At 55.7% G+C, this 27,834-nt stretch overlaps 2 protein-coding genes across 2 annotated transcripts; one reads left to right on the plus strand and one right to left on the minus strand.

Annotated features, from left to right (window-relative positions):
* Nucleotides 1-395: 395 nt before the first annotated feature.
* APBB1 (amyloid beta precursor protein binding family B member 1) lies at nucleotides 396-23,160 on the plus strand. The gene is made up of 14 exons (XM_079788330.1): nucleotides 396-528; nucleotides 8,261-8,995; nucleotides 14,686-14,861; nucleotides 14,955-15,011; nucleotides 15,094-15,179; nucleotides 15,283-15,346; nucleotides 15,784-15,933; nucleotides 16,295-16,422; nucleotides 16,813-16,927; nucleotides 17,076-17,160; nucleotides 17,381-17,464; nucleotides 22,050-22,165; nucleotides 22,308-22,484; nucleotides 22,583-23,160. The coding sequence occupies exons 2-14, from the start codon at nucleotides 8,275-8,277 to the stop codon at nucleotides 22,748-22,750; spliced, it is 2,127 nt and encodes a 708-aa protein (XP_079644456.1). The 5' UTR covers nucleotides 396-528; nucleotides 8,261-8,274; the 3' UTR covers nucleotides 22,751-23,160.
* A 127-nt stretch (nucleotides 23,161-23,287) lies between these two features.
* SMPD1 (sphingomyelin phosphodiesterase 1) lies at nucleotides 23,288-27,773 on the minus strand. The gene is made up of 6 exons (XM_079788329.1): nucleotides 27,281-27,773; nucleotides 25,653-26,425; nucleotides 24,927-25,098; nucleotides 24,566-24,642; nucleotides 24,241-24,386; nucleotides 23,288-24,078 (listed from the first exon to the last, which is right to left on the minus strand). The coding sequence occupies exons 1-6, from the start codon at nucleotides 27,737-27,739 to the stop codon at nucleotides 23,672-23,674; spliced, it is 2,034 nt and encodes a 677-aa protein (XP_079644455.1). The 5' UTR covers nucleotides 27,740-27,773; the 3' UTR covers nucleotides 23,288-23,671.
* Between the last annotated feature and the right edge of the window lie 61 nt (nucleotides 27,774-27,834).

Below are 27,834 nucleotides of genomic sequence, written 5' to 3' on the forward strand. Positions count from 1 at the left end.
CGCGTCCCCCTCGGCTCTTCGCCGGGACGCTGGGAGAGCTGCCGCAGGAGCGGAGCAGGCTGCCCCCCGCCGCCGCCGCCGGCCCCTGCCCGGTGGGTGCGTGGCCCCGGGGGGCGCGGGGAGGGTCCCGCGGGCGCGCACGAACGACTCCGGGCCAGGGTGGAGGGTGGCGCCGGCCGGGCAGGGTCCGCATAGGCGGGGGCTGCGCTGTGGGACCCGGGAACCGCGCGCAGGGTTAGCGGCTGGCGCGGGGGTGGGGCCGCGGGCTCACCGAGGCCGGAGGGTCGCGCTGGGTGGGACCCTCCAGGACGCCGCGGCCCGGGCCACCCCGAGGAGCTTGCGCCCGCGCCGGCTAAGATGGCGCCCCTCCCCGCGCGCGCCCGCCCCCCGCGCGCCCCCGCTCCGGGCGCAGCCCCGCGGCCCGCGCGCTCCTGGGCGGGGGATGTTGTGATGGAGAAGCCGCCGCGGAGCCGGAGTCCCGCAGCCTGAGCCACCTCCGCCACCTGGGCCTGGGGCCTCCCCGCGCAGGTAGGAGCTGCCCCAGCCCCGGGCCCAGCCCCGGCGGCCAGATCCCGACCCCCAGCGGCCCGCGGACCCGCTGCACCTTTCCCAAGGCGTCCCGGGTCCCCCGGCCCGGCCCGGCCCATCCCCGCGGGCAGTGCTTTCTCCGAGCGCATTCCCACTATCTCCGGCCCTCCTGGTAGATTCCACTTCGGTCTTCACACCGTCCCTCCCGGACCTGTACCTCCTGTCCCTGCGGGATGAATAGGGGGCGAGTGTGGGGGACGCGAAGGGAGGGACGGTGGGGGATGGGGCGTGGGGGGAGGGGAGGTCAAGGGCTGGGACGGGGAGGTGCAGCGAGGTAGGCAGAGGCCGCGGTTTTCCTGCAGTGTCCCAGGCCTGGAATCTGTCAGGCCGCATTCTGTCGCTCTCGGCGACCGAGCAGCGTGCCCTGGGGCCGGCTGTGTCCCCAGCTCGGCCCGGAGGCCTAGCACTCACAGGGCCACTCGTTAGGAGCGGTTTCCCCACAGCCAATTCAGAGGTTATTCCGAAGCTATTTTGATTCTGCCTGTGCGTTTTTTGCATTCCCAGACCCTCTATCGTAGTTCCAGCTCTCTCCACTCTTCAAAGCCAAAACCTTGTCTACACTTGCTGTGTTCATGGCCTCACTTCCCATTCATTCTTAAAGCCGCTTTCCTGGGTCTTCTGTGTCACTCACCCACTGAAACTGCTCAAGCCAAGGTCACCGGAGACCTCCATGTGGCCAACTCCAGTGGGCACTCTCCTTCACCTTTTCATAGGATTCATTCACGGGCGAGTGTCAACTCTCCTTGCAGCATTTTCCTGGATTCTCTCCTGGCATTGTTGGCTCCTTCGCGATCTCATTTGCTACCTCTTTCCTCTTCTTTTAGATGTTGGCGGGGCTCTTCGTTCTGTCCTGAGCTATCTTCTCTCATTCTGCACTGTCTCCTTGGGCATTTCATTCATTCCCAAGGCTTCATACACACATGCTGATGGTCCCCACGTTTATACATCTGGCCTAGACCTCTTTCCTGAACTGCAGATTCAATATCCAACTGCCCTCACGATCTCTGCTTGGAAGTCCAACAGGAATTCCAAACCTATGGATCCATGCTGAATTAATTATCTTCCCCGTGTTCCCTCTCTACCCTTCTTCCAAGTCTGTTGTTCCTTTAACTCTCTGAAATGGCTACTTTCTAATCAGTTCGTTACCCAGGCTAGAATCCTGGGCAACAGTCTAGGTTAACCTCTACTTCCTCACCTTCTACATCTAATGCCACCAAGTTCTGTCACATCTACTACCTAAATATTTTTCAAATCCATTCATTTCTCTCCATCCCCACTGCTACCAAACTTAATCTAGGTTACAACCCTTTTTTTCCTTGGCTGGCTACTCTAATAGCATACCTCCCCTCCTTAAAAAAAAAAAAGCATCCATCTGATAATTTATTCATTCAACAAATGCTATTTGAGCACCTAATATATACCAGGTATTGTATTGGGCACTGAAGATGTAATTATGCGCAGAATAGACCGGGTCCTTGTCCCATGGAACTGACAATCTACAGGAAGGGGGAATCAGAAAAGAATAAAATTACAGCCCTGACCGGTTTGGCTCAGTGGATAGAGCGTCGGCCTGCGGACTCAAGGGTCCCAGGTTCAATTCCGGTTGAGGGCATGTACCTTGGTTGCGGGCACATCCCCAGTGGGGGGTGTGCAGGAGGCAGCTGATTGATGTTTCTCTCTCATCGATGTTTCTAGCTCTCTCTCCCTCTCTGTAGAAAATCAATAATAAGAAAAAAAAGGATGAAATTACAGATTTAATAGATATCACGAAGGAAAGGTAGATGGTGCCTTGGGAACACACAAGAGCATAAGCTAAAGTGGTCTTGGGGGTAGGAAGAAAGGGTCAAGGAAGACGTCTCTGAGAACATGACATGTGAACTGAGATGTAAAGGATGAGTAAGAGTTAGGCTGAGAGGGTAGGGGAAGGAGGTTCTAAGCAGAAGTGAAATCACATGCAAACACCTGGTGGAAAGAGACAATAGGGTGTTTTTGAGGAATCAAAGAAGGCCAGTGAGGCTGGAGAACAGAGTGCCAAAGCTGGAGAGGAAGGCAGGGGCCAGACCGAGCAGGACAATTGAGACCATGTTATAAATTTTGGTCTAAAGGTCTTCGTTCTTGATGCAGATTGTTGATGGTAGTGGATGTGGAGAGTAGATCAAATCCAGAAATGTCTTCAGAGAGATAATTGTCAGTACCTATGGATGGATTGAATATGGGGAATGATGGAGAAGGTAGTGTCAAGGATGGTTGACACTCCCTACTCAGGATGGTTGATCATATCATTCCATGAGCCAGTTAGGGGGTGGGCAAGAGAAACATGAGTGGGCATGTTAGTCTGAGAAGCCTTTGAGACATCCAAGTGGAGATGTTGAGTAGAAAGATATGTACATGTCTGGAGCTCAGACGAGGGATCTGATGGAGGGGAAACCATTGGTACATGATGGTAACTGAGGCTATGGGCATGAATGAATACCTATATTGAATGGTAGGTGAGAAAGACAAAAGGGCATAAGGATAACATGGGAAACTCCAGCTGGTAGAGGACGATGAGCCAGCAAAGGGGTCTAAGAAGCCACCAGATAGAAACTAGAGTGTAGGAAGGACACCAGGGGACGTAGCATGTAGAAGCTGTGGATGAAAGTTGGATGAGAGGCCCATGGTGTCAAATGTGCAGAGCGTGCAACCCAGATGAGGACTGTGAGTGTCTGTTGGATCAGTAACCTAGGGGCCATGTTGACCTTGGTAAGAGCTGCTACTGAGGTGTGTCGGGAGTGGAAGCAAGATTGGAAACGGTTAAGAAGTGAGTGTGAGGTGAGAAAATGGCCGTTGGGGGATGTGCGGGAGAGAGAGAGCAGCAAGTGGCACTGGAGGAGGAGTGTTGGTCAAAAAAGAGTGTGTGTGTGTGTTTGTTTTAAGTTGGGAGATAGTAGATCCCATTGAGAAGGAGAGATTGATTATATAGAAAAGAAAATGGGGTGCTTGTTTCGGCAGCACATATACTAAAATTGGAACGATACAGAGATTAGCATGGCCCCTGCTCAAGGATGACACGCAAATTCGTGAAGCGTTCCATATTTAAAAAAGAAAAGAAAATGGGTAAGCAGTGGTATAAAATTCCTGGAAAGGCATGAAAGGAAGTAACCAAATGGTAGGTGAAGCAGTTGGTTTTAGGAAGGAGAGAAAGGATAGGTCCTGAAGTCAGCAAGTCTGTATGTTTGAGGACATTCCCGACTGATGGCTTCCATTTCCTCTGTGAATTAGGAGTGGGTGGTCATCCTCTGAGAGGGTGGGTGGTGCAGGGGGTGGTCAAAGGAGAGTTGTGTTCTTGCCTTAGCTAAAAAGTCCCTTCCGCAGGAAGGTCTTTGCTGATGTCTAGGCTAGAGTAAGCCTCAGGCTGCTACAGTGTCCTGTTCTTCCCCCATCGTATTACTCAGTCATGTATTCAACAAATAGGGAGTGCTTTTAGGTGCCATGTACTAGTCTACATACTGGCATTACATTTTATTGTAACGACCTGTTCAATGACTATTTCACCACTAGATTGTGAGTTCCACTGGGGAGGAACCGTTTCTTTATTATTCCTCACTCTCCCCCATGCCATGCAAAGTGCCTGGCATAAGCTACCAGGTTAGAAGACCCTTGACCTTGAGCAGGATACCACCCCCCCTCCCTCATAGTCTGATATCAGTTTCTTCAGGTCTAGTGGCCTCTCTTAATTTCCGTCCTGAATTCCCTGCCCAACTCCCTGACTTGAGCCAGAATCCATTCGGCTCTTTCCATCCTTCAAGGGGATCCAGGTATGGATGACCCCAATGAGAGGGGAGAGGTTGGGTCTGGAAGATATTGGGCAGCTGGTCATCCTTTGATCTCAAAGGCAGAGTGATCACCATCACCTCAGAACTTCCCCATTCCTCCCCCGGTACTTTCGGCCCTGCTGGCCAGGGATGGACAGGGCTGCCCTGAAGTCGGCCAGGCTCTTTGCTGTCCCAGCCTCACAGTGCATGTGCCCTTCCCAGGTCACACTTCCAAGTGCTAAGGTGCCTGACCTCTGCAACCCCCAGCTCATCCGCCACTGCCTTAGGGAAGCACTCGGCATGAGCTTGCCAGAGTCTCGGCTCTCCCACCTCCTGAAACTCATGGAGATGGCACTCTTGAACAGCATAAGAGCCAGGATGCCAGTTTAAGTAAAGCCCCTTGCTCCTTTTCCCCCTAGGTCTCAGCCCACACCTGTCCTGCACTCCAGACCCCTCTTACTTCCTTCTCAGGGACCCTTTGCCATTCCCCGGCACCCTCTCTACACTCCCATTGCCCATCCTCAGCCCGCGGGGCCACACAAGCCTATCTTAGTGTCTCTTTCCAAAGAGTTTCAAGCTTCCCAGTGTCTCTCACCCTGTCTGCCCCACCCATCTTCCCTTCCTTCCACACTGAGGGCCACCTGTGTGGCAGATGCACGCTGGACTCTCATTGTGAGTGGGAAAGTGAAGTTGAGCAAGACGTGGTCTCTGAAGTGCTGATAGGATGCAGTATTGGGTATTGTGAGACACAAAGGAGGGAATGGTCCCTTGAGGATGGGGAGAGAGGACTGAACAAGAATAGACTTACTGCCCCAGCTGATTTGGCTCAGTGGATAGAGCGTTGGTCTACGGACTGAAGGGTCTCAGGTTCGATTCCAGTCAAGGGCACATGCCTGGGTTGCAGGCTCGATCCCCAGTAGGGTGTGCAGGAGGCAGCCAATCAACGATTCTCTCTCATTGATGTTTCTATCTCTCTCCCCCTCTCCCTTCCTCTCTGAAATCAACAAAAATATATTTTAAAAAAAGGAATAGATTTACTGTTTCGGAGCTGTGACCACTGAGCCACGTTTTGAAACATGAAGCAGAGTTTCTCATGAGGGGAGCTAGAATTCCAAGCCGAGGGCAAACAAAGAGCCAGGGCTGTGAGAGTGTGGCATGTTCTAGAACCCACCATACTTCACGTGGCTGGAGTGTAAGGTGTGAAGGAGGCAGGGCGGAGGAGGTCCGAGAGGGCGTCGGGATTGGCTCAGGAGGCTTTTGGTGTCCTGCTAATGAGCACGGATGTTTTATCCTAAAGGCAGGGGTGAGCCATCTTCTTTTTCGAACCGGGGAATTACACAATCCCGTTTCCATTTTTGGAAGATTACTGTGGTTTTGGGTAGAGGCAGAGCTGTTTATTTTTCTCGTTGCCCAGGTGGAGCCACACGGAGCAGACCAGCAGTTCCGCGTGAGGCAGACCTAGACAGGAGCCTTTCCCATTTATCTCACAGATGCGGGCATCGCATTGTGCTAGGGTCTGAGGAGCCAGAAGGCACAGAAAGGCGAGCTACGGCTCCTGCCTCAGGACCACCACACCTGAGAGATGGCAGAGCCTTGCTCGGCAGCCTAAACACCTCGCTGCAACCTGTGCTTGGAGCTGAGAGCCACACTGAGGTGGCAGAGAACTGGGGCAGAGGGTCGGGGAGTGAAAGGACTTCTTAGCGGGGAACAGGGAGACAGAGAACTCGCAGGTGAGAAATGAAGGAGGTGGAACTGTACAGTGGGAATCGGAGAGAAAGGTGGCGTGTGAGGGGCAGTCAGTGAGGGAGAGTTGTGTTGGGGAAAGGGTCAAGTAGGAAGAGAGAACTCTAAGAGTGTCAGGGAAGTAAGAGTGTCATGGTAGGGGCTGTCGACAAGGGACAGGAAGAGAAAGAATTGGGAAGTGGTTGGTCAGGAGGCATGGGCTGTGATGTGGGGGGCAAACAGGGGGCGAGCACTTTGTAGTGGGGGTCAGGGAAGGAGAGTCGCCCAGTAGTGGAAGGTCAGGGAAAATGGGGAGGGTGGTCTGGGAGCTTGAGGGTGGGGTCACTGGGGTGATGGGGCTGGAAGGAAAGGTAAGTGGAGAAGGTGATCCGTGAATGGCTTGTGAGGAGGGAGGAGGGGTCCGAGGGGTCAGGGATACATGGGCTGTCACTGAGGAGCAGGAGGTTCCCTCGGCAGAAGGGCAGGCAGAGTTTGGTTGGGCACCCTGAGCACTGGTTGAGACGCAGAAACACAATCAAAGCGTGCTTTCTGAAACTGGCAGTGGAGATGCTAAAAGGAGGTCTGGAGGAGATGGGAGGGCACATTCCAACATTAATTCTGCAACTGTGTATTGAGTTCCTCTTCTGTGCCAGGACTGTGTTAGCTCTAGGAATACTGCATTGAAAAAAAAAAAAAGACAAAATCCTCACAGTATGGAACTGACATTATTGTCATGAGGAGACAATGAGTTATAAAACGCAATAATAGCCCTGGTCAGTGTGGCTCAGTTGGTTGGAGCGTGGTCCCCTACACCAGAAGGTGGTGGGTTCCATTCCTGGTCAGGGCACATAGCCAGGTTGCGGATTCAATCCCCCATTGGAGTGCATGTGAGAGGCAACAAATACATTTCTCGCTCACATCCATGTTTGTTTGTTTGTTTTCTCTTTCTCCCTTCCTCTCTCTAAAATCAATTTAAAAAATAAAATTAAAAAAGCAATAATAAAAATAATAATAGCTTGTCAGATGGTGTTAGGTGCTAGGGAAGATTTGGGGATTGCTGAGAGGGGGCATAGTGACCTGCAGTTTTTTGTGTTGTTGTTGTTGTTGTTTTTTTGTAATATGTTTTTATTAATTTTTTTAGAGAGAAAGGAAGGGAGAGGGATAGAGAGATAGAAACATACGACGGCTATTTCCTGCATGCCACCTACTGGAGACTGAGCCTGCAACCTGGGCATGTGCCCTGACCAGGAATCCAACTGTGACCTTCTGGTTCATAGGTCAGCGCTCAACCACTGAGCCACGCCGGCTAGGCAGACCTGCAGTTTTAAGAGTATTCAGAAAGGTCTCACTGAGAAGGTGACATTTGGGCAAAGACCTGAAGGGTTGGAGGGTCCAGTTCAAAGGCTCCTGCTGTGACCCAGGCTTGGGCTAAAGGGGCTGGTGGAAGGACAGTGCCCGAAGGGAGATACTGTACAGAAAGACTCACCAGAATGCAGCGTCAGCGGACCAAAGGAGCCGTGAATTGGAGCTGAGCCCCTTCCCCTGGGACCGGCCTTCCCTGGGCCCTGCCCTGCGGGCTGGGTCTGCATCTCCTTCTTTCCTGGCCTCACAGGCCCTGTAGGGAGCAGGCTTGGGGGCTGGTTGAGCCCAGTGATGTATGATGATGGGAACGCACCCTGGGGAGCTCAGAGGTGGGACTCTGGACGGCAGTGTGGCAGGAGGAAGGGGGCAGTCAGCGTCCAGTGTTCAGAACACATGAGCCAGGCCCACGCCAGCTGTGGCCCTGGCACGGGGCGCCCCAGTTGGGTGAGCTGGGGGTGGGGATGCACAGAGAGCCATTGTGTGAAGGCTCTGCTGTTGGGATTGAGGGAAAGGCAGAGGTTGGCTGTGCTCTCCGGGGAAGTCGGGGTTTGTGGATGGGGCGGACTTCGGGCCTGGGCCTAGTCTGGGAGAGGGGTGGTGGAGGACAGGAGTTAAGCTCAGTCATGCTTATGGGAGAGTAGCTCATACAGGAGTGGTGTGGCTGGCCTGCTGAGAGCAAGGGAGAGGAGGAGCTGCAGGGCACAGCCCTGGGGCAGAGGCAGGGGTGCTGCTATCCTGACCTGGAGGCTAATCGTGGTCTTCCCTTTCCCCCCAACCCCCACCCTGCCCTGCAGGATCTGCCAAGGCCATGTCTGTTCCATCATCACTGAGCCAGTCGGCCATTAACGCCAACAGCCACGGAGGCCCCGCCCTGAGCCTACCCCTGCCCCTGCACGCTGCCCACAACCAGCTGCTCAACGCCAAGCTGCAGGTCACGGCCGTGGGACCCAAAGACCTGCGCAGCGCCATGGGGGAGGGCGGTGGGCCTGAGCCGGGCCCAGCCAATGCCAAGTGGCTAAAGGAGGGCCAGAACCAGCTTCGGCGGGCTGCCACGGCCCACCGTGACCAGAACCGAAATGTGACCTTGACCCTGGCAGAGGAGGCCAGCCAGGAACCTGAAACGGCACCCTTGGGCCCCAAAGGCCTGCTGCACCTGTACTCTGAGCTGGAGCTTTCTGCCCACAATGCGGCCAACCGAGGGCTCCGAGGACCCGACCTGATCATCAGCTCCCAAGATCAGGGGCCAGACGAGGGAGAGGAGAAGGCAGCGGGGGAAGCAGAGGAGGAGGAGGACGAGGAAGAGGACGAGGAGGAGGAGGAGGACTTGTCTTCTCCCCCAGGGCTGCCCGAGCCCCTGGAGAGTGTGGAGGAGCCCCCTGCATCCCAGGCCCTGGTAGACGGCCCCCGGGAGCACAGCAAGAGCGCCAGCCTCCTGTTTGGCATGCGGAACAGTGCAGCCAGTGACGAGGACTCCAGCTGGGCCACCTTATCCCAGGGCAGCCCCTCCTATGGCTCCCCGGAGGACACAGGTACCGTGTGGAGGCTGACACGGGGAGTGTGGGCGGGCAAGAGGGCAGAGGGCAGGCTTCTCCATGCAGAGGCCAGGGCCAGCCTGGGGGTGAGTCCTCGGTCCGCAGCAGGCCACGCCCAGGTTTTCCCGAAGGAAGCCATTCCCGCCTCAGAGAGAGCTTGACCGCGTTGAGCAGTCCATCCGTCATGCACCCCTGACGGACAGCGGAGCAGGTCCGTTTATGGGGCATTTACCAGGTACTGGCCCCGTGCTCAGCTCTGTCGTATTTAACCTTCACGATGCTGTGAAATCGACACTATTTTGTGCCCATATTACAGATGACAGAACGAGGCCTGGAGAGATTTAGTAGCTTTCCTAAAATCCCAGGGAGTCTGAGATCACAGTAGAACGGAGATCTAAACCAGGTCTGAGTCCAGACCTGCGCTCTGGGCGCTGTGTCAGCCTGCCATCGGTGCACACAGCACAAGGAACCAAGGCGCCTTGGGCCAGACTTTGCCATGCTTGGGAGGGGGCAGCAGCACCTCTCCACAGCGGTCTATTGTGAAAACGGGGGAGCGTTGTGTGCAGCACACTGGGCATTGCAGGGATCCTGTTTTGAATCCTTTGTATCTGGAATAGAATATTTACTGAGTTAGGAAGAATAAATATATACTTCTTTGGGGGTGTGGGGGAGAGGAAGAATAGATATTCAGATTCCAAGGATTGATCTTAAATGTGTGTCTTGGAAGTAAGTTGAGTCTCCACATTTGCTGATATCACATTTGTGGAGATGCAGACAGAGCTGAAGCACAGGGCAGAGTGAGTGGGCTGTAGCTACAAGCTGGGCATGTGGAGGATGGGGTGTAGGTAAAGATTAGGACAGACTCCCCTGCATCAGGCAGCAGGCACCATACCCAGACTCCAAACTGTGGGACCTTTGCAGGAAGCGTGTGGTTCCGATGAGCCAAGGGCAGCACACTATACCCTTTTAAAACTCTTATTATGGACACTTGCAAACATATACAAAAGCAGAGGGAATAGAATAACAAACCTGATTTACCTAAGACCTAGTTTCAACAATTATCAACACCTGCCTAGTCTGGCCACATCTGTACCCCCACCTACTCCTAGGCCGCAGCCTAGGTTATTTTGAAGTAATCATTTCATCCAAAAATGTTTGCCTATCCATTGTTTTAAATTTTATCCTCACTCCATATTTTTTTCATTGATTTTTAGAGAGAGTAGAAGGGAAGAAGGAGGCGGGGAGAGGGACCGGGGGGAGAGAGAAACATCAATTGGTTGCCTCCTGCACTGGGCCGTGGATTGAACCAGCAACTGAGATATATGCCCTTGACTGGGAACCGAACCCGTCCCGAGGCTGATTCTCTAACCACTGAGAAACCGGCCAGGGCAGCGCATACATTTCTAAGAGATGTATCTCTTTTATTTATTTTAAAAATATATTTTTATTGATTTCAGAGAGGAAGGGAGAGATAAAAACATCGATGTTGAGAGAGAATCATTGATCGGCTGCCTTCTGCACGCCCTGCACTGGGCATTGAACCTGCAACCTGGGTATGTGCCCTGACCGGGAATCAAACCGTGACCTCCTGGTTCACAGGTTGACGCTCAATCACTGAGCCATGCTGGCCGAGCGAGATAAAACTCTTTTTAAAAATTCACAATACCATTATCAAGTCTGCAAGAATGTAGCAATAATCACTTAATATCATCAAATATTCAGTCAATGTTTACATTTTCCCAGTTGTCTAATAAACGTCCTCCCTGCCTTTTAAAACACTTATTGTTTGAATCAACATCCAAATATTGATATTGACCTTTTGATGGTTGATATGTCTCTTAGTTTTGTTTGATCTACACATGGTCCCTCCACCGCTCTGCCTTCATTTTTGGCTGCCGTTTTTTAATGGAAGCCGCAGTGGTGCTTGCCCTGGTTTTTGCGTGGTCGGACTTGCACATCCTCTCTCTGTGGTGGTGCTGCACATGTCCCCTTCCCCTGAGGTTGCCAGGAATTGGTAGTGAGTTCGAAAGCTGGGCTCAGACTCAGATTTGAGAGTGTTTTTGCAAGAACATTTTATAGGTGCCATTGAGTCCTTCTTTATCAAAGGCAACGTCGGATTGCCTCTCTCCTCTGTGATGTTGTGGCCTTCGATGGCCATTGCTTGGACCCCCTTTAAAGGGAACAGCTGCTCTTCCAGTCCAGCTCGTTGTTTGTAGGGTTGGGTTTGGGAAAATGTTGTCTCAAGGGAGCCATTTCATGTACCTTTTCAAGGGAAACGGAAAACTAGATATTGTTGTGAACTATCTCAATTTCTAAAGGTTAACAGAAAATTCTGTGTGTGTTTTTTTTTAAAAAAAAAAAAAAAAAACCTTGCAGGCCACACAAAATCGTCTGTAGGTTGCTGGTTTGCAACTTCTGCCCCAGGGGTGGGAGTCAGGCCAAATAATGGAGAGGGCTTGGTTGCTCAGGGCTCCTGGGATGGTTGCTGTGGTAGCCACACCTATGAACCTTCCGGGAGTAGGAGGATAGAACTGCCGGAGACCTGGGAAGGGTATGTAGACATGGGCAGTGACCTTAGCAAGGGCACTGGCGTGGCAAGAGGAAGGTCAAGGATCACACTCCGGTGGAGGCTGTGGAAATGGAGGGTAGCCATGTGGGGCCAGCCCAGGGAAGGGAATGTGTTGCTGTAAGCACGAAAGCCACAGAGCAGTTCTAGACTCCTGTAGGAATGGGCTAGAATTGAGCAAAAATTATTTCTCCTTCCCCACTATCTCCACAAAGTTGTTGATTGATTGCATAAGTGAATGAATGAATGAATGAATGAATGCACTCGACTACCTGCGTGGGGTGCATACTCTGGGCCAGGCCTTGTCCTGAAGGCTGGAAATGCAGACTGCAGGGGACAGGTGTTCCTGCCCTCATACACTCCCAGTCTAGTGGGGAGACAGAAGTACCAGGTCAGAATCAGCATGATGCTCTGCGATGGGGCAGTGCATGCAGGAGAGGCATCTAACCCTGCCTGTGTGCGGGTTTGGGGTGGGGTGGGGTGGGTTAGTTTTGAAAAGTGACCTTTACACTGATGCCTGAGGGGGGAGGAGTTGGTAATAGCCAGGTGAGGATAGAAGGGAGGGAGGCTGGGCTGGAGAAGATGGGGGGGCATGCCCCAAGCAGGGGGAGAGAGAGAGAGGGGAGGGTTAGGGATGGTCAGAGATAAGGCTGAGAGGCAGTGGTTAGGGCCTCCTGACAACACACAAACCTTGGGGGGTAGGGCGGGGGAGGATTTGGATTCCATCTTGAGGGCGAGGAGAGGACAATAAAGAGTAATTTCATCAGCTGAGATTTCAGAACAGTCATTCGGGCGGTGATGTGCAGCCCAGACAGGTGGAGACTAGACTAGAGGGAGGCACTGACGCTGTCGCAATGATCCAGGTAAGAAATATGAGTAGTCCGGGTGCTGGTGGTGACTGGGAGGTAGGTAGCAGTTGGAGGAGATGTGCCAGGCTCCAGAAGGGCCTCCCAGATGGTCAGGGCAGGAGAGCGGCCCCTCCAGATCAGATCGGAAGGAAGAAGCCCTTTGAAGCAGGAAGGTACAGACTGACAGGGACGGCAGATGGATTGGTATGTGTGGCTCAGTCAGAAGATGGGGAATTCGCCCCCCAATTCGAGAGGTGTATGGCTTTCATGAAGACGTGTGTGGCTGTGGAGGGCATGGCTGCCCTTCGCGCTGATGTTCTTGGAAGGTTTGGCCTTTGAGCCCGGAAGGCGGGGGGAGGTCTCTGTGGAAGAGCAGGCATTTTATTTCCCTAGGGCCTGAGGGTGGGGATGGGCTGGGGGGGAGGGGAAGAGGTGGTTATGGCTGCCTGGAAGGCTGGATGGGCAGCAAGAGCCCCTCCTCACCGGGCCGCCTCATTTGGAAGGTCAGGGCGGTGAGGCACCTGCCCAAATAACTCACCTCAGGTGTGCGGCCCCCGCGGTGTAACCACGCCCACTACCAGCCCCCTGGGCCGGTTGCTCAGCAGCCTGGGTCTAGGGACTGACTGCCTGTCCCTCAGTGCTGCCTCTTGGACCAGTCAGGATTCCTGGTCTCCCTGGTAACGCGAAGCACGTCAGCAGACTGGGCGCTCCCAGCCGGTCCTGGTGCTGCGGTTGCCGAGGAGACGCTGCAGCCTAGCTGGGCCCTGGCAGGTGAGGGGGGTTGGTACTGGGAAGCCCCAAGCCCAGCCTCAAGCTTACTGGAGCCCTTGCCCTCAAGGCCCACTCTCAGACTCAAACTGTTGGGCAGGCTCTGGGGAGGGAGGCATCCCTGGGAGCCCTGAAGCCACACCCTGATTGTGCTGAGCTCCAGGCTGGCGGGGCCCCAGGGGGCTGGGGTATTCCCGAGGGGCTGAGCCTCCTTGTGTCCCTAAGACGGGGCGTGACTGTGGCACTGATGTGATCACTGTGGGATGGGGTGGGATGGAGATTTGGGATTGGGGGAGGGGAGCCAGGATTGGAAAGAAAAGATGCGAGAAAAAGGGCTGGGGTCTCCTGAGCACCCTCCCTTCTCACCCCAAAGGGGTCCCCTCCCCTGGTGGTCCTGGCCCCTCCCTAGTGAGCTCCAGGCGGAGGAGGATCTTGCCTGGCAAGCACTCTGCCCTGGTGCGAAGGGGGCGGGATGACGGGATGAGCTTTTCTCTGCAGCCCAGCACCAGGCTGTGAGCCCAGCTGGCTGGGCTGGAGGGGCTGCGAGGAGGGAGGGTGCAGGCAGGAGGGGCTGGCAACGAGCGCCATGTTCTCCCAGGACTTTTTCCTGGCCATCATCCTGCAGGACAGCAGCCCAGGTGAGGGAGGGCAGGGGGCTGGGCACGATGTGGGGTGGGGCTGGCAGGGAGGGCAGAGGCGGAGGAAGCATGAGCTGGGCCCTAGGGCTGGAGTCGTGATGTCAGCGGGGATGGGGGGTAGAGTGGGGGGGGGGAATGTACCGGTATGTCACAGGTGCGTGGTGTGTGAGCATGTGCACAGAATGTTAGCCTGCATCTGTAAGGGTCCGGGTGCGAGGTCTGCAGTGTCTGCATATACATGGCAGAGGTTGACATATGTTGTATGTCTGAGAGTGCATTCAGAATGGGGTACCTGTACATGTGTTGAAGGTCATTGTGGGTGTGGTCTCTGTACTTATGTGTGGCCGGGTTGGTTTATGTACATATATACCTACCTATGTGTGTGCACACGTCTCCTCTGTACATGGTGTCTGCATTAGTATGTGCCTGGAGTTGGTGTGTGTGTTTGCCCGTTTTCTGTGTGTACATACCCTTGTGTTTGTGGTGGCTGCACAGGTGTGGAGTAGGGCTTGTGTGTCTGTGTGCACATGTGTGTGCAGGAGCTGGTAAGCGTGTGCACCTGAGATACGGAGCTGTATGACAGGAGGGCACCTAAGCTCCCTCCCTTCTCTCTGCTCTCCTCCTTCCCCCAGTATGGCCTCATTAGCCAGGAGCAGGGCCCAGGAGGAGACCTGAGCCATGTTCCCTGCTGGGGTCCCCCCTGTGGTGACTCCAGACTGCAGGCTCTAGGGGGAAGCAGGAACCATGTTGTACTGCAGCCCTCCCCCCGCCCTTCTTGCCCACCTTGGGGTCTAAGGAGGGGACTGGACATAGCACCGCTGCCTGCTTGTTGGGTGGGCAGACTCTCACCAAGCCCCCACCTCGCAGATTCCTTCTGGAACCCCAACGCCTTCGAGACGGATTCCGACCTGCCGGCTGGATGGATGAGAGTTCAGGACACCTCAGGGACCTACTACTGGCACATCCCGACGGGGACCACTCAGTGGGAACCCCCTGGCCGGGCCTCCCCCTCCCAGGGGAGCAGCCCCCGAGAGGAGTCCCAGGTGAGGCTTACAGGCCTGTTGTATTTTGGGGTGCAGGGGTGGTGCTGCTGGAGCAAGACGAGCCGCCCACTCACTGCTGCCGCCCCCTCCTAGCTCACCTGGACAGGCTTTGCCCACGGAGACGGCTTTGAGGATGGAGAATTTTGGAAGGTGAGTGGGGGACCTGTTTCACAAAGGGGGAGCTGCCGAAGGGGCATGATTTTGGTCCTGATTCCTCTCTCCCCTCCCGAAGGATGAACCCAGTGAGGAGGCCCCAATGGATCTGGGGTTGAAGGACCCTGAGGAGGGGACACTGCCCTTCCCGGCTCAGAGCCTTAGGTGAGCGGGAAGGCACGAAGCAGTGGGATGGCTGTATGGGGAAGGGGCCTTGGGACAGCTCCCTGTTTGGGGCCCGTACCGAGTGTTACCCCTCTGCCCCCAGCCCAGAGCCATTGCCCCAGGAGGAGGAGAAGCTGCCGCAAAGGAATGCCAACCCAGGGACCAAGGTTTGTTCAAGACCAATGCCCGTTCCCCAGGCTGGGGCCCTTCGGTGTGCAGGAGAGCGCCCCGTGTCATGTCCTGGGGGGCACCTCTGGTCTCAGTACAGCTCCCCGGGTCCTGAGTTAGGAGCTCCTCCAGTTTCCACACAGACCCCTGTGTCTGAGCTGCAGGAGCTTCAGTTTTCATTCGGCCAGCCCAGTGGTCTGACGGGGGGCCCTGGGGGCTTGTACTAGCAGGGTCTCTTCTGAGACCACCCCCCCTGCCCTCCCCCACCAACTATCTCCTATTTGGGGAGCTTCTGAGTCTTAGCTTAGAACACCCACCACCACGTTCTGAACTAGGGACTCCTCTGGTCTCAGCAGAACCCCTGTGTCCTGTGTTGGGGGCTCCTCCAGTTCCAGCTAAGACCCTCTACCTCCACCCCCTCTTCTGTGTTTGGCAGTGTTTTGCCGTGCGCTCCCTAGGCTGGGTGGAGATGACTGAGGAGGAGCTGGCCCCTGGACGCAGCAGCGTGGCTGTCAACAATTGCATCCGGCAGCTCTGCTACCACAAAAACAATCTGCACGACCCCATGTCTGGGGGCTGGGGGGAGGTGAGGGCCTGGCTGGTGGGGTGTGGTGCTGTGGAAAAGTGAAGGGAACTGTGAGAGATGGGAGAGCTGAGCTGCCCAGGTGGGGATAGGGTGTGTGTGTGTGTGTGTGTGTGTGTGTGTACCTATCCCAGGTGACGGCTTGTGAGACGGATGCGTGACCCCCCACCTTGGGGCCTTGGGAGATGGTTGTGTAACCTGGGGTGGGGTGGGGAGAGAATGATGGGTGAGACCTCTACTCCAGTGTGGCCTGCAGGGTGGGTGGTCTGACACCCATGTAAGGGTCCCAGAGCCATGGCTGACCTCCTCTGAGCTGGAGGTGGCAGCGGGGGCCCCAAGAAGTGCCTGCGTCCTGGGCCTGCAGGGAAAGGACCTGCTGCTGCAGCTGGAGGAGGAGACGCTGAAGCTGGTGGAGCCGCAGAGCCAGGCCCTGCTGCACGCCCAGCCCATCGTCAGCATTCGCGTGTGGGGCGTCGGGCGGGACAGTGGAAGGTGGGCGCAGGGCCTGGGGTCTCAGGGTGGGGGCTAGCCAGCAGCTAGAGCGGGCCCTCCTCCCTAACTCTGTTCTTTGCCTCTCTTGTGCTGCCGGACCCAGAGAGAGGTACTATGCCTGTTTACCTCCTCCCTCCTCCCACACCCAGACCAATGCCTCGATGCCTCGAAGCACCCAAGTTCCCCTACTCTGCCCGGCCCCTTCCTGCCCGCTGTGCTCGCCCATGCTCCCTCACCTCGGCATGCTTGCCTGTCTACCCTCCAGCCAGAAGGCAGTACCCACAGGACACCATCTGAGGGCAGAAGCCCTGGAGGAGGGTGTGGGGGTGGTGGGGACAGGCTCGGCATTGGATGGCACTGGGAGACACTGAGGTGCCCCTCCCCCAACAGGGACTTTGCCTACGTAGCTCGTGATAAGCTGACCCAGATGCTCAAGTGCCACGTGTTTCGCTGTGAGGCACCCGCCAAGAACATCGCCACCAGCCTGCATGAGATCTGCTCTAAGGCACGACCTGTCTGCTCCCTGGATTAGCTGCCACCTTTGCTCTACAAGAGTGAGGGGGGGGGGTGGGGGGCTTTAGGGCTAGGAAGCCCTAACAGACCCTCCTTCGCTCCTCCCTCCCTCTCCTCCCTTCCTCTCCTCCCTTCCTCAGATCATGGCGGAACGGCGCAGTGCCCGCTGCTTGGTAAATGGCCTCTCCCTGGACCACTCTAAACTTGTGGACGTCCCTTTCCAAGGTCAGTGTCACAACCCCTCCACGTCCAGCGTGAACCACTGGAAAAAAGCGGCTGCTGCATTCTTTGGGTCACATGAGTGGAGGGACTTTGGTTAAAGGGAGGAAGTGGGGAGGGGTGGAGGTAGGCCCTGGGCTGGAATGTCCAGCTCATGCCCGCATGGTGGGAACTGGGAGTGAGCCAGATCTGCCACCACGATGGAGCTTCCTCTTCTTTCCTGCAGTGGAATTCCCAGCGCCTAAGAATGAGTTGGTACAAAAGTTCCAAGTCTATTACCTGGGGAATGTGCCTGTTGCTAAACCTGTTGGTATGTATGTTCTCCTTCACCCAGGGACCGCCACCTTGATCCCAAAGCTCTGGCCCACCCTCTGCCTTCCAACGCCTCTTTTCCCAGACCTTCCTCGTGCATGATGTCACCCCGTCCTTCAAAATGCATCCCACCTGCGGTACCTCTGTCCCAGCTGCACAGTGTCCTGCCTGTCACAGCAGTTGGCATGCCTTCACTGAGTGTGAACCAGTGAACCAGGCACACAGGGAGACCCACTCTTGAATCCTACAGAAAAGCTTTGATTGGGTTGGGAGGCAGGTCTTCGATGATTAGAGACACCAGGCAGCAGCTGGGAGCTGGATTTGGTATTACAGCACCAGCTATGGGCCTCTGCAGAGGCAGTGAGCATATTTGTCACCTGCTTTATTGTTTGTAAGTTACTTCCTTATTTGTCATTTAATTCTTGATTAACTTATGACATCTGCATTTTATAGATAAGGAAATTGAAGGTAGGCTATCTGGTTTACTCTTATATTTCCAGTTCATTCACTAAGCAAATAATACCTATGAAGCCTACTACCATGTGCCAGATCCTGGGAAAACAATGGCCATAGTCCTGCTTTCATGAAGGTTACAGTAGGAAAAAACAGGAACTGGTAAAATACTCACGCAAATAAATATGTAATTACAAGTGGAGCCATTCGTTGAAAGAAAGTAGCAAGGTGCTATGAAACTACGTAATAGGGAAACCTCATTTAGTCCAGGGAGTCAGAAAGGACTTATTTGGGAAAGTGACATTTGAACTGAGATCAGAAAATGAAGAGGAACTTCATTGTAAAGTGGGATGGAGGTGGGAGTGAGGTAGGGGAAGATCCTTCCAGTCATTTGAGTACCCAGGGCAGAGGGCACTTTGGTGCTTCAAAGGCACTGAGAGAAGGACAGTGGTGCCAGATGAGGCTGGGAGCTGGGCAGTGGACAGACTGTGTGTGCAACCTCACAGGCCATGTTAGCGATTTGTTCTTCACCCTAAGAGCAGCGAGGAGCTCTGGAGGAGTTTTCTGGAGAGCTCCTGACATGATCAGATTTGAATTTTGTAAAGCTTACTTGTTATCCCATACATGGGGAATATTCAGTGGCGGAGGTGGACGTAGAGAACTCAGGAGACCTTGCAGTAGTGGTTGCCAGTATGGGGAATAACTTGGACTCTGAAGGAACTGAGAAGGAGTGTGTTGACTCAAGAGATATTTAGACAGATGACAAATCGGAGAGGGAAAGATTTACAATTGAAATCAGTAGGCCTTGGTGATTAATGTGAGGTGCGGGGCAGAGGCATTAAGGGCGACTCCTGGCTTCCTGGCTTTTGTAGAGTGGTGCCCTGCAACATTTAATGGATAGTGGAGGAGGATGAAACTGCCAAGGATAGTGAGTGCAGGAGTGAGTTCAGAGGAAAAAAAGACTGCTTCACAGAGTGGTTGGGTGTCACGTCGAAAGACACTTTGGAAGAACTCAACAAAGCCTGGTGAATAGGTAAACAGACAAACGAATGTATGAATGAACGAGACTTGCCTCAGATGACATAGCCAGGAGATGGTGGTCCTAGGACTCAGCCTGGTCACCTTCAGTTCTTTCCTCTTCCCCTCCAACCATGCTGACTTAATGACCAGCACCTTACATTCAGCGAGGGCACCCTTCTTAGGAAGGATAGGGATTGAGCTGGAGTTGCAGGGGACTGGCTGTTCTGGTTGGATCCAATAGCACTGCTGCAGACATGGATTTGGAGGTGGAAAAGGATGCTGAGGAAGCAGAAAGGAGGTGCTTGACCCCTACACATCCCCTCTCATTTCCTCTCCCTCCCACCCTCAGCTTCTAAGCCCTTGTTGCCTCTTCCGGTTATTACCCCCACTCCCATATCCACCTTGCACAGGCTCTCACTACACTGAACCATCTGTCTGCAACCCTGGATGGCCCCTCTGTTGTCCATTAGCTCAGTGTGTCTGCTCTGTTGAAGCCAGGTCATTCACACCAGTACTCTCTAAGCCCACTTCTTGCCTTAGTTTCTGCTGCCTTTTTGAACTCTGGGAGTTTATTTATTTATTTAAAATATATTTTTATTTATTTCAGAGAGGAAGGGAGAGAGATAGAAACATAAATGGTGAGAGAGAATCATTGGCCGGCTGCCTCCTGCACGTCCCCTACTGGGGATTGAGCACACAACCCAGGCATGTGCCCTGACCGGGAATTGAACTGTGACCTCCTGCTTCATAGGCCAACACTCAACCACTGAGCAGCACCTGCTAGGCTGAACCTCTGGGAGTTTAACATTGGCTCCTGCTGAAGCTGCAATATTCATTCACTCAACAAATGACTACTGACTGCCTGGTTTGTGCCAGACACTATTGTGGGTTCTTGGTATACATTAATGAGCAAAACTGACAAAGATTCTTGCCTTCAGGTAGCTGACACTCTAGCCAGGAGAGACAGACAATAAAATAAGTAAGTTATGTAGTATGTTGGAAGGCAACACCTGATATGAAAAGAATGCACATCAGGATAAGGGGGATGGGAGTGTGGGGCTAGCAGTTAGGGTGTAGGTTTCAGCTCCGAGTTGTTACCAACTCAGGCTTTTTCCAGGCCCATCTTCCACTGCTTTCCCCTTCCCTCCACGCTGGTCCTCCCCGCACTCTGAGGCCAGGACCCACCCTCACAGCCCCATCTGCTTCCCCCAAGCAGAGGATATGCTTTTTATTAATTTTAGAGAGAGGAAGGGAGAGAGAGAGAAAAAACAAACACACCAATTGGTTGTTCCCTCCCCCACTCCCCAAAATGTGCCCTGACCAGGAATTGAACCTACAACCTAGGTATGTGTCCCAAGAGGGAATCAAAACCGTAACCTTTTGGTGTATGGGACAATGTTCCAACCAACTGAGACACACTGGCCAGGGCCTCATCTGCTTCTTAAGCAGTTTGATTTCAGTGTCGTATCCGCAACTCATGATCTTTGAGACTCTCTGTTGACTGAGCTTAATGTCATACACATCACAGCTCTCTGCAGTCTGACCTGGCCCACCCACTCCTGCTTGCATTGACACCCTTCTGTGGACTCCCGGGTTGCTTGGTTATACCAGTTTGGGTGCATTGGCCCATGTTGCCTTGAGGGTGACTTGCTCGTGCATCTGGAAATCCTTCAGTAGATAAGCCCTGTGGTAGGATTGGCAACATAGAGATGAATGAAACTTGGTTTCTGTCCTTGAGATGGCCAGCCCAGTGTAGGGAAGGTGTTAAGCAGTATTAGATGTTTTGCTAAGAGTTGACCCAACAACACCCTCTCTCTGCCTGCAGCAGGGAAGGCTTCCTAGGTGGCGTGTGGGTGAACCTGAAGGGTGAGAATCAGGAGTTTCTCAGGCAGTCAAGGGGGGAAGGTGCACTCCAGACCGAGGCCTTACCCTCAGTAACGTTCTGTGTCCCTTGAGGGTATCCTCTTTCATTTTGTATTCCCCACCTGCTCGCAGGGCATTTGCCCAGATGAGATGTCAATAAATGTTCCATAAGTCATCTGAAGCTCAGGGAGCAGTAAAATAGGAGGCTTGACAGCTCAGATGAGGCCAGGTTTTAGAGGCCTAGCGTGCTTGGGAGTTGGGCCTTGATCCAGCCAGAGGTCAGATGAGCCGGGCCAACATGAGGGAGGACTGTGGAGGAAGACATTTGTCCTCTGCCCTAAGAGGGTCCATGTGGTCTGTTCCTGGTGGGAGCACAGAGGGCCCTGAGGGACCACAGAGGCGTGTGCTTTTGCGTGGGATGCTTTTGCATTGGATGCTTTTGTGATGGCACTGTTCACCACTGCAGGGGTGAAGACACGTAGGTCACACAGCCAGTCCTGAGCGGTGCAGGGACTGGATCCCATGCCTCCACCACGCCCCGTGCTGCTGCCTGGGTTTTCGCTGAGTGCCAGCAGAAGTGGAAGAAACCGTTGTGTTTCAAGGAAAAGCTGGTTGATCTAATAAAAGCCAGGGACCTTGGGTTCCTTGGCCTTTGAGCACATTATAGAAATTATTAAGCACAGCTAAGATTTTGACACCCCATCCCTCGATGTGACCTAAGGTTTATTTCCTGATTTCTGTGAGCTTCCTTATCTGTAAAAGGATCTATTGTGAGACTGTTGAAAGGCACTCCACACGATTTAACACAGTGTGACACAAGAGTAAACATTTCCTTAAATGGGTATCTTTAATAAAACAAAAGGCTGGGTCTTGGGAGAGGACTGGCCTGAGGGGCTGATTTCCGAGTCAATGTTGTGTGAAGCACAAGGTCTGAATGTGGGTCCGTCAGATACGGGGAGGTCAGAGCTCCAGGCGGTCAATGGGGTTAGGAGGCTGGGTTCTCCTCTGAGTGCCAGCAGAAGAGGGAGAATAGTGAAGGAAACCAACCAAGAGGCGAGTCACTGAAGCCCAGGAGGAAAGCACCGAGGCAGGGCCGCCTGTGCAGCTGCATGGGGGCTGGAGGCTGGTGAAGGGGGGATAGAGCAAAGGCCCTGGGTTTGACTGGGCAGAGCTGGAAAGTCTAGGGTAGATCCAGGGTGTCCTCTCCCCACCTCCAGTGGTGCCGTGTGTGTGTCTGTATCTTCTAGGGGTAGATGTAATAAATGGGGCCCTGGAGTCCGTCCTGTCCTCCAGTAGCCGGGAGCAGTGGACCCCAAGTCACGTCAGCGTGGCCCCTGCCACCCTTACCATCTTGCATCAGCAGGTAAAGACCTGGGATGGGAGGTGTGGCAGTGCTTTGCCGTGGAGGGGAGGCTGGGGGGTGAGGGCAAGAGCTGCCAATGAGATGCATGTGCCTGAGGAACAGAGTCTGGCTGTTCCTTACTAACGGGGGCCCCTCCCTCCAGACGGAGGCAGTGCTGGGAGAGTGTCGGGTGCGCTTCCTCTCCTTCCTGGCGGTGGGCAGAGATGTCCACACGTTCGCATTCATCATGGCTGCCGGCCCAGCCTCCTTCTGCTGCCACATGTTCTGGTGCGAGCCGAATGCCGCCAGCCTCTCCGAAGCTGTGCAGGCTGCGTGCATGGTGAGTGGGTAGGATGGTGGGGTGGTGACACTCCCCCGCCCCCCCGCCCCGCCCGACGGGGCAGGCTGGAGAATGACTGCCCACCTGTCTCTCTGCAGCTCCGCTACCAGAAGTGTCTGGATGCCCGCTCCCAGGCCTCCACCTCCTGCCTCCCTGCACCCCCTGCTGAGTCCGTTGCCCGGCGTGTAGGGTGGACTGTCCGCAGGGGTGTCCAGTCGCTGTGGGGCTCCCTCAAGCCCAAACGCCTGGGGGCCCACACCCCCTGAAGCCCTCAGTTCTTCCTCCACCTGCTTGCATTAGGCCCCAGGGAACTCCAGGGTATGGGGCTGGGAGGGGCCTAGAGGCTATTCTTAGGCCTCAGCCCCACTCCCCTCCCAAACTGCCCCTCCTCTGTAGCTGGGTTCCCAGCCTGGGGGCTGGGGAGGGAGACATCTAATCCCTTCAAGGAAGTGACAAGGCTGGATCGATAAGAGGAACAGGAAGCAAAGCCAGCCCCGTCCTCTCCATCCCCACATTTCAGGTGGAGCAGGAGGAATGCCAAGCCAGGCCCCATCTTTGTGGGGTCCAGCAGGGGCTGAAGTGGGGGACCAGTCCAGACATGGACCCCCTCCCCGCTGCTCCACGGCACCTCTGCTGTACTGATATCACTAATAAAGTCTGTCTGCCCTGCTGAGCTGTGTCACTTCCTGTGCCCGCACCACACCATCACCCCCATTACCCTGATCCCTCAGTTAGGATCTTGTTCCCAAGGTCCTCTTGCCCTGCCCGCCTTGAAAGAAGAAATTGGGGCAGTCACAGAGGGAGAGGGTCTGGAGTCCAAGTCTCTTAGCTTTATTAACCGCCTGGCAGCCAGGCGGCAGCGGCAGCAGGGTTCCTGGCTGGCCCGCTCGGGCCTGGGGCCGCAGCCCCCGTCTGGTCTGCCCAGGGCACTGCCAACCGAGACCTCTGCTCCTGGTCTGTGGAAGGACAGCAGCCCCAGGGCAGCCTCCAACGGGCGGAGCCGCCAATCCCCATCCATGTCTTGCCACCCCAGCTCCAGGCAAGGAGCAGGGGCTGTTTCCCCGTGTACTTGGGGCCCAGCAAAGGCTCATCACTGACATTTCTCACCACTGCGGCCTTCTGGGGTTTCTGCTCCCTTCCTAAGACACGCACTTTCCCAACTCGAGCAGAAGATGCTAGAGTGGGTGCTAGCAGAGCGGCCTTCGCTGATGGCTCTGGACGTCGGAGATGCTTGCGTCTGGCACCAGGTGGCGGCACAGAGCAGGACTGTCTGAGCGGGCGGAGAGCTGGGCGCACAGAGTAGCGAGGCGGCAGGGCGTGCCACAGGGCTCGGAGGGCGGGTGGCCCTTATGGTAGAGAAACCAGAAGGTCTGGAATAGCTGCGTGTCGCCCCGCATGCGGTATACCAGGTCGTTCCAGGCGGCAGGCAGCGCATTGGGCAGCCCGTAGGTCTCTAGAGCCCGGTAGAGGAGATGCCAGTGCGGAGTGGCCCCTGGCTCATTAGCTTGAGTCAGGTTCAGGATGTAGGTCTCATGATCCAGGACAACGTGAGAGCTCCCGGGGTAGTTGCCGTCTATTAGGTAGACCCGGTAACCTACAAGGAGGGAGGGGCTGGCTGGGAACTCAAAGAGCAAGGGCAACAGAGGGGAGAGGCCTCGTGTCCAGCCCCTTGCTGGCCTAGGCTTGACCCCGCCCCTTTAACCCACCAATCTCCCCCTCCCCCCCTATTTCTACAGCTGCTCTCTGCCTCACTCACCAGGATTCAGGCTGATGTAGGTGGTGGCACTGGGCGCCAGGAAGGCTACAGAGAGTGGCCGGCTCAGGGTCTCCTCGTCATAGAAGATTTCAAACTCATCCACATGGGTGTGGCCAAAGAACTGACCAGCCAAGGTGTTCTCGTACCTAGCCAGGGACAGGAATCATATTCAGAAGGTTCTAGGGAGGAGGAGGAATGGACGCCTTCTTTTCCATCCTATTCAAGTACGTGGCCTCCCCACCGGGTTGGGGCAGCAGGAATGTTGAGAGGCTCAAAGGAATTTCAATCTTCACTCTTCATCCTCCCACCCTCACCTCCCTCCTACCTGGCTACAATTCGGTAATAATTCCAGCTCCAGCTTTTCAGGCAGTGCCCTGGGGGGATGTGGCCAATTATATGCACCTGTGGAGAGAGGTAAGGATGGTTATCAGGGCAAGGAGGGGTTCAGACAGCCCAGGCCAGCCAAATTGGTACTCAGCTATACTGACTGGCATTTCTGGCCAGAGAGAGGGTGAGTGAACAAAAGGACTTCTAAGGATGACCTTGAGCAGCACCCCGAGAGAACGCTGTTGTTGGAAGCGTCTCTGCTCACAGATGCTCCAGCTCCAGACAAGGGTCTATTGAGAAGAGCCTGCTGCTCCCCCTCGTTGGGCACCGACGCCCTCATGCTCCCCACTCTCCCTCACCTTGTCTCCTCGATCCTCAGCAGCCTGAAGCTCTCCCACCAGCCACTGGAGCTGTCCAGCGGGATCTGTGGAGTTGATCAAGAGCCAGAAGTTCTCACGGGAACAAAAATTCATATTGAGAGAGATGAGGCGGAGGCCGGGGCTTGGGGAAAGGGCATAGAACCCCCCAATTCTGAAATAAAGTGAACACAAGGGGTCAACACTCACTCATAACCCTGGCCCTGCATGCCCAGTCCTGTTGCGAGACATGTGAACGGAAGTTGGAGGCCTACAGAACATCATGTCTACCCGCAAGAAGCTGCAGACCTAAGAGCATGATGACAGGGCCTGAGTGACTGCGGAGAGGGGTTCAGAGGGCTGAGGGCTCTATGAGTTCAGGGCAGAGAGAAAAGTGAGCTGGAGTGGGAAGCAGTGGCCCCTCAGGAAAGATGGCACGGGCCTGGGTAAGTTGGGGAAAGGCAGGATGGAAACAGGAGGGGAGGGCATTCTGGAGAGGGCCAACAGCAGCAAAGCAGAGGCTTGAAGGAGAGGGAATACTGCCAGCCCTGTGGAGGAGGGTGGCGGGAGATAAGGGTGGGAAGGGAAGGAGGGGTCAGATTAGGGAGGCCCGAGAGGAGAGCTGAGGAGTCCCACGACAGCAGTCAGAGATAATGCCCGGGTTCCCTGCTCCCTTCACGTCCTTCCACCTTGCTTTTCCACTCCCGTTTTCCCATGGCCCTCAAGTACCTGAGGGTGTGAAGGGCTTCAGCAGGCAGCCAGGGCTCCCATGCCTGGGCCATGGCCTCGTAGAGCCAGCGGGAAGAGTGGTTGCCCTCTATGAAGGGGGGAGGGAAGCCATTGACGGGTGTGCTTTCGTGGTTGCCCACCGCAGGATACACAGGCACGGGCCCCAAGTACTTCTTCACAAGGGCCGTCACGGTGGTCAGGGCCTGCAGCTGGTCCTGACGAGACTGGTGCCAGACGTTATGGGCGGGGATGTCTCCCGTCCAGTACACCATATCAAAAGGGCCGGCGGGGCCCAGCCCGCTCAACAGGCTCTCCAGAGTGCGCAGGGGCAGGTCACACTTGCTGTACTCGCCCCAGTACCCAGCACCTGAGCGGGAGGCGGGTGGCGGGCCAGAACCCCGGCGGCAACACAGTGGGTCTTCACAGTCAGGGTCTGTGCCCTCCAGGTAGTCCCGATCCCAGTGCAGGTCAGTGAGGAAGAGGACTCGGCTGACAGGGGCACCCGGGGCCGGCGGGTCGGGAGGCTGGGGAGCCGGCTTCGGCACGGCTGGCAAAGAGATGTTCCAAGATGAGAAAATGTCCCAGTGCCCACAGGTGGAGCCCAGGAGCAGGCCACAGGCCTCAGATGGGCTCAGTACCGAGCGTCTCCACACCTCCACCATGTCATCCTCAAAGAGCTGAACAGCCGACTGGCACACGGCCGGGGGTGCGATCTTCAGCAGCTGGCACAGCCTGGTGGCCAGGGAGCCCACCCGGGCCACATTATTCTCCTTCTGTGGTGGAAAGACCCAGTGGTGAGAGGTCAGAGTCAGAACACAGCGGCCAGGCCGTCCCCTGGCCACCACCCTTTGCGCCTCCACATCCAAACTGGGGCTGCACTGGACCAGGGCCACCGTGGCGAGGAGACCTCAGCGCCCCCTCTGCCTCCCACAGATACTGCCCCGTGACTCAGGCAGCACCAGCCAGCACTCCTCTTCAGTCCCGTGGCCAGAGGCATTTCAGGCCTCTGTTTGCCCGGTTGGCTTTCTCAGGCACAGTCTTCAGTGTGCCCTGAAGTTTGTTTGGGCTGGGCACACTGACAGGCTGTCCAGGGTTTGGAGACACACGCAGGGGCAGGGCCCTGCTTATCTGGGGATCCTCACAAAGCTTGCCTAACAACCAGCACTCATCATAACTGGATCAGGGTCAAGGCGGCCCCAGCTGGTCCTACACCCCTGGATATGTCTTCATGCAAGTCCCCTTTGAGCAGCTAGTACCAGGCACACCAGGATGGGAGACCCAGTCTCCCCCTGGCCAGTCATCTGCCCTTGGACAAGTGACTTCACCTCCCTGGAAATCTATTCATTTGTAAAATGGAGACAGCAGCAGCAATGAGACCAGCTCGCAGGCCTGCTTTAACCTGGATGAAAAGGCTAGCACAGTGCTCAGCCTATAATTTGCTCTGTTCCCTTACTTCACAAGGTCACAATGGAGGTAGGGTGGCGTTCAGCCACGGGTGTCCTTAAAGGAGAGCGAATTCAGTGAAGGCTTGTGGAGGCCAGCCTTTCCCCATGGGGGTGCTCTCCGGGGCCCCGGGCCCTGGCGCTCTCGGGCCAGGCCTGCTTCCCCACAGCCCCTTCAGCACTCACCTGCAGTCCGAAGTCGAGGACGGTGAACAGGCTTTTGCAGGCCGGGCAGGTGAGGTTCCTCCATCCGAAGGTGTCCCCGTTCTGGGGCACCAGGCCACTGAAACTGGCGAAAAAGCCTTGCGCGGGGAGTGGGTGGGCCGCCGCCGGGGTCCAGAGAGCCAGGGAGTGGAAGAGGGCCAGCGCCAGCGCCATCCCCAGGACCCCCAGGCTGGGGGCCCCGCAGGATCTGTCCGATCGCCGCTCCCCGCCGGACCGGGGGCGGCCCCGGCCGGGAGTTACGCCGAGGCCCGGCATTGCCAGCCGGGCAGGTCGCCTGTCCCGGCCCCGCCGGTCTGGGCCCTGGCTGGCCTCGAAGCCGCAGGGACAGCGCGAGGGACGGCCAGCTCGCCCCGCTGGGGGCTGACAGCTCCGCGGCGAGCCGCAGAGCAGCTCCACCCCTTCCTCTTCCTCCGGCCCCATCAGCTGTTCGCGGCGGAGGCGGGGGACCTGGACGGCGCCCGGGAGGCGGAGTGCGGCGGGCGCGCCCGGGACCCGCCCTTGACCCCGCCCCTGAC

Source organism: Cnephaeus nilssonii (genome assembly GCF_951640355.1).
Source record: "Cnephaeus nilssonii genome assembly, chromosome: 13".
NCBI classification, from domain to species: Eukaryota; Metazoa; Chordata; class Mammalia; order Chiroptera; family Vespertilionidae; genus Cnephaeus; species Cnephaeus nilssonii.